Below are 6,364 nucleotides of genomic sequence, written 5' to 3'. Positions count from 1 at the left end.
GGTGAACACTGCATACAGTGGGATCCCGGTGGACATCATTTCTTGTAGTTACATGACACTTTAACTAATTATCGTTTAGAATGTGGTACATTTATACTCGAGAACGTACAGTCGAGAGTCAGCTCTTCAACACTGAAGTGCTGTTCGGTTAAAGTGGAAGTGAAGCAGTCAGTCAAGTTTACATTATTTAGTAAACTGATTCCCACTGATCAAAATACATTAACACAATTAATGTAACCATTTTGAAGAAAAAAAATTATGTTTTATCATAGCGTTTAAACACAGCGCGTGACGTCACAGGGTTAGTTTGACACTTCTCAACATTACAACTGATCTGAAGGTTTTGAGTCACATTTAAACTCAGTCCTTCAAATAAACCATTTATTTCACAGTGCATGCTGCTTCATTAGGATTTCAAGTCAATGTCTTGATCAGTTTTCAGAACCTTCACCCTCTCTGTTCCTCTGTGGCGGAATGAAACGTACCGACAGAGCGCTTCAGCGTCGAAGTATCTGGAATGTCTGTGATCGATGATGATCAGATCGTGGTTCTTCTCCTGGAAACTCTCCAGCGCCGCTTCTGGCGTTCGGGCCACATTACACCTGAAACCAGCGCGTTCACACGCCCAGCAGAAGCTGTTACTCTGAGCATCGTCTTTGGCAAACACTAACAGCACCTGCAACACACACACACACACACACAGAGCCATCATCAGTGCTGAGAGAGACAGTGCTGGCCAACACACATTCAGCCACAACAACGTCCTTCAATAACAGGAACAGAATACAAGCTGATTCACTGGAACGGTTCAGAAGAATCACTCGCTGGAATGAAACACCGTGTTTGTGTGGATGGACGGCTCAGACGCTCGGAGTGTGTTCTGAGGGAATGTGGGATCAGCTGGGAGGACAAAAACAGGAAAAGGAAATCACTGTTTCACTTTCCAACAGTAATTAAAGCTCTGCAACACTGGCACAACACCTCAGCACAAACCTCAACACTTACTGCTAACCTCACGCTAACGCTAACCCAGTGCTAAAGCTGACCCAACATTAGCCATGTTTCCACCCAAAGACTTTTGTGAGTTTTAATGTGCAAAACTGGAATACTGCATAAAACATCTGCAAATAACACACCATTTCCATCCAATGAGTCAAAGAGAAGAAAATCATCACTTCCTGATAAATTGGCATTAAATATCACAAAGAAAAGTAGGAGAAGCCACTGAATATAATACATTTCATATATGATAAATGACTCGCGCCTCAGAGCGAGCAGACGAAAGGAACGCAGTCGTGTAACAATTACACAGAAATACTTTGAGGACAGACTTTGCTCAGGCCTTTCAGAACGACCAGAACATATAGATGTGAACGAGATCGGTCAGGGGTTCTTGATGTGCATGGAGGAATTTATACAGTAAATATGTCTCCATCGGAGTTTGTGCATTATTTCTTATCAGATAAAAAGGTTTATCCTACATAATTGTGCACAAAAGTTTTTACGAGAATTTACACGCATCTTGGAAACACAGATATTAATGATAACCCAATGCTAATGCTAAACGAATACTAACATCAACAAGAACCTAACGCTAATGCTAACCCGGCACTAACATCAACCCAACTCTAATGCTAACCCAACATTAATGCTTAATGAACACTAATACTAACTCAATGCTATTGCTAACACGACGTTAATACTAAATGGACACCAACGGCAACTCAATGCTATTGCTAACCCAACATTAATGTTAAACAAAAACTAATATTATCTTAATGCTATTTTTTGAACACAACACTACTGTATTTTCCGGACTATAAGTGGCTGGTCCTGCGACTTATAGTCAGGTGCGACTTATTTATCAAAATTAATTTGACATGAACCGAGAGAAATTAACCAAGAGAAAACATTACCGTCTACAGCCGCGAGAGGGCGCTCTATGCTGCCAGAGATGCTGCTCAGTTTTTCTGTAGTCTACACTGAAGGCACACAGCGCCCTCTCGCGGCTGTAGGCGGTAATGTTTTCTCTTGGTTCTAAATAAATGCGACTTATAGTTCAGTGCGACTTATATATGTTTTTTTCCTCATCATGACGTATTTTTGGACTGATGTGACTTATACTCAGGTGAGACTTATAGTCCGAAAAATACGGTAATGCTATACGAATACTAGCACCAACACAAATGCTAATACAAACCTCACGCTAATGCTAACCCAGCATTAACACCCACCCAATGCTAGGGCTGGGCGATATTTCTAACGATATGATCATGCGCATCTAGTCAGTAAATCCGGTTCCGTGATTACCGCTTAATCGCCATCACCTGCTTTTAAATTGAGAGGCATTTAATAGACAGAGCCGTAGATCACTGAAAAAGCTACGCAATATCGCGTTCATTATCCAAGATGAATTGCCTCCAAAAATGAACGTGATATTGCGTAGCTTTTCAGTGATCTACGTCAGAGACAATTTATAAGAGACATGCCACTTCCTCAATCCTCCATTCAACTCTATAAGGAAAACCCGTAACGGTAAAGATGGCGGTTGTGTGCACATGTCCCGCCCCTCCCGCTGGAAAGCCAATCATCTGCTTTTAAAAGTCAAGCCGGGAAACATTTAAGCCTATCGTCTGGTTCCACTGACGTACGCACACAGTTGAGGAACCCTTGCGCATGCGTAGTAAAAGTATAACCTGTGGGGAAAAAGGCGTTTTAAACCTTATTTTGGGGCAAAGTCATAAAAACATTTCAGCGATTTTTATCATATTTTACTGCGGTTTCTATATATGCAGTTTTTATGTCCCAGTGACCAGTGAAAGTGCAGTTCTGACTCTCTGCCCATTCATTTAGATAGGAGCTGGTCTTGTTAGTCTGAAATAGCTGCCCGGAGGCGTTGCCAAGATGGCGGCCGAGTGGCACGACTTGCCTAAAAGGTCTTGTCTTCGTGCACTAGTCTAACCTAATAGACTTCATCACGTAATGTATGCGCGCACTCTGGAGGCGTTTTGTTTGCTTTTCACTGTATACTGGATAATATCAAATCGTACATAGTTAAAACAACAATTGCGATACTATTGCAGGGTTCTCAGACCACATTGCACACCTCCATCCTTCTGCAGCAGGTGGAGCGTTCTGTAAAATGTAATAGTTTCCCTGGTAACAGCAGAACACACAGTGCTCATGTTTATTTAATGAAATCATAACGTTAGCCTTTTGAAGTTTAATCGTCACATTCAGCCATTGCACAATTCTGGTCTTTCCTTCCTCAAATTTAAGACCTCTTGAAATCATAATTAAGACTTTCCTGTACAATTTAAGACTTTTTAAGGCCTTAAATTTGATACAACTAACTTTTTTAGGACCTGCGGAAACTCTGTGACTGGCTCATAGAGTCTGGCTGTGAATGAAGTGAGTTGGGATTTTAGGGCACTGTGTGAAGCTGCATGTCAAATCCCAGTCTCTGTGCTCCTGAGTTTCTACACATTACAGGCCTGTCGAATCCTTCTGATGAATCTGTGGAAGTGCAGCGGATTCACATCTTCTCACGGGAGCTCCAGAAATCTCAGGATACAGGAGTCGGGTCAGATTCACTCAACCTTCCTAAATTTAGCTTGAAGAATTAATTAGCGATAATGAAACTCCAAATATAGAACACACACACACACACACACACACACACACACACAATGATGAGCAGGAAGCCTGATGTTCACACTCACTGTTTAGTGGCATTACTACAGAAACTCTTCTAAGAGAACGTTTAAACACAGAGTATGAGTGATGAAGTTACCTGCAGCTGATCTTCATAGAGCTTCATTGGTCCAAACTGCACCTCCGTTAACGTGCTCTGAAACAACAGACAAGAACCCACACACTCAGTGATCTGACCCCACATGATCTGTGGATCACAGAGATGATGAATGCAGCACATGATTCCGAATCCATATACACATACAGCACTGATTCATGGTTAGCAATGTCTTTCACTGCATTTTCAGATTCAATCCCACAATTAAATACAGCTGTCAGTTCAGAAACACTGCAGTGTGTAGCTATTGGCATGAAAAATAAAACAGACTGTCCATGATTTTTTAATGTGACAATGCGTTTACGTCACCCAGTAAGCGGACGGAGACACAAGCGCTGAGTCCGATAAAGGAGTCAGCAGTGTTTGGTTTGAGGGCGCGTGCAAACGTAAAGAGAACGTCGTGGCGTGTGTCCAGTGCAAGATAGAGCTGGCATACCACAACTAGGGCCCTGTGATTTCTGCGATGCAGAAAACACGGAGGGAATCGCGGAACCCAGTCATAAAAACGGAATTTACAGTTAAACACGGAATGGCAAGGAATTTGCCGAATTTTGAATGAATTAATCATAAATAGGTCATTGCACTTGCATCAAATCACGATATGGACTAATATCTGTAAATATTAAGCCGGAACAGTCTATTTAAATATGAATCCTGCATGTTCTGCGTGTCTCTGTTAATGAATGGAGCAGAAGCGCGTCTTCCTTTATTAACACACACGGAAGCATCTCACTAAATAAGATGTGAACACATGAGGAACATCTCCAGAACTGCTCTGACAGTCACTTCATGAGCATCTGACCGTTTAATTCGAGTAAAACTAGCATCACATCACATACACAGAACTGTAAAGGTACGTCAACCCGTCAAAATAAAAGTCCAGTTTAGTTTAAATCAATTATTTGCCAGAGATGTATTACTATTGTTCAGCAGAATGTACATGGCCCACTACTAAAAAAATATATATTTTAAGGTTTAATCACACAACATTTCTTCCATGTTTTATTTTAATTAGTAAATCCCCTTTGTTTATCAAAAAGTTAGGTTTGCTTAATTGTCAATAATTAAAAGATAAATTAAATTAATGTTTTATGTGTTTAATGTTTAATGTGCATCTCAGAAAATGCTTTATTTTAAACCCCAACTGAATGGCACATAAATGCACTTAATTCATCTGTTAACTTTATTGTCATTGTTCACAGTACAAGTACAGACAGAGAAACAATGGGTAATAATTACATTTTTATTTTTGATGTAGTTTTTTGAATCTAGAAAAAGGAAACTTAGTTGTTCATTTTAAGAGACCCAGGAGTCTTATTTTCTCTTGCATAATTAATATTGCACTTTAATTAAGCAAAAACACATTTTATCCGATTACTCGATTAATCAATGGAATTTTTGGTAGAATACTCGATTACTAAAATATTCGATAGCTACAGCCCTACACATCACACTAAACTGATTAATGTTACATATTACTAGTGTTGTCAAAAGACCCGGTACGAAGTCGGTACTAAAAAATGAAAATGTGACAGTACCAGGTTTCTGTAAGTACCGGTAGTACCGAGGACCCATTCAAACCCGGTTCTGGTTGCATACAGCGCTATGATTTCCGCGAAGCAGAAAACACGGACGGAATCTCAAAATCCAGTCATGAAAATGAAACTTACATTTTAATATGGACAGTCATGGAATTTGTCAAAGTTAGCATAAATTAATCAAATCAAATCTCCATATGGAGCAGTATCTGTAAATGTTAAGCTTCAAAAGTTGGTTGAAATCTGCATCCTGCATGTTCTGCGCGTCTCTGTGTGAATGAATGAATGGTTTGTTTACTACATAGACTGAAGCGCATGACGCTTGCAGTAATGAGGACATACATCACCAGAACTGTTCTGAGTCACTTCACAAGCATTTTACCGTTTCATTTGAGTAAAACCAGTGTCAATTTAAAGGTTTTCACGAAAAAAACGTCAAAACAGCCTCTACATTGCGAGTAAATCACTCGCATATGTGAATAAATTTTACTCAGGGCGACTAAATTATGTCTATTGTTAGCCATTGGTTAATAAATTCTTAGATTTTACTCGCCAGTGTGTGTGATGTGTTCAAGGCTATTATAAGATTGGCGCAGATATATTTACACTCGCTGAACACTGACTGAGCGCTTCAGAGTTCTCTCTCCAAGCGATCTGTACTTTTCAATTCATCTCAATGGACGCACAGGACACCTGTATTTGCCTCTTTTACTGTCTATGGTATTTGCCGAACTGTAAACTCTGTGTGAAGGCGCACGACTCGCCGTCGCTTTACTGATCGCTCTGTTTCTCACACATGCAAAGAGAGAGAGTCTTACCACGCTGAATCGACACGCTACATGTAAACTATATTCTTTGATGTCTTCTCCTGTCAAAATAATGGAGTTCATTTAGAATTATTCATATTTTCATAATGCGCAAATGTCAATTTCATTGGCTGGCGCTCATCTTTTACCCTCCCTGTTTTGATTTCAGCAAATCAATTCGACCGAACGCAGACAACGTGATTAATATT

General features: G+C 40.1%; 1 protein-coding gene across 2 annotated transcripts in view; it reads right to left on the bottom strand.

Moving 5' to 3' along the window:
• Positions 1-257: 257 nt before the first annotated feature.
• LOC132102011 (high affinity cAMP-specific and IBMX-insensitive 3',5'-cyclic phosphodiesterase 8A-like) overlaps positions 258-6,364 on the bottom strand; it is an 18,435-nt gene continuing 12,328 nt past the window's right edge. Inside the window, exons 2-3 of one of the 2 annotated variants that reach the window (XM_059507225.1) lie at positions 3,794-3,850; positions 258-676 (exon numbers count right to left, since the gene is read on the bottom strand). In XM_059507225.1, the coding sequence (XP_059363208.1) occupies positions 407-676; positions 3,794-3,850 (327 nt within the window). In that variant the 3' untranslated portion in view covers positions 258-406. The other variant, XM_059507226.1, reaches the window with a different exon arrangement.

This window comes from Carassius carassius, chromosome 23, assembly GCF_963082965.1.
Source record: "Carassius carassius chromosome 23, fCarCar2.1, whole genome shotgun sequence".
In the NCBI taxonomy this organism is placed as follows: Eukaryota; Metazoa; Chordata; class Actinopteri; order Cypriniformes; family Cyprinidae; genus Carassius; species Carassius carassius.
Note: the sequence above shows the minus strand (reverse complement) of the source record. Positions and strands in the feature narration are given on the sequence as shown.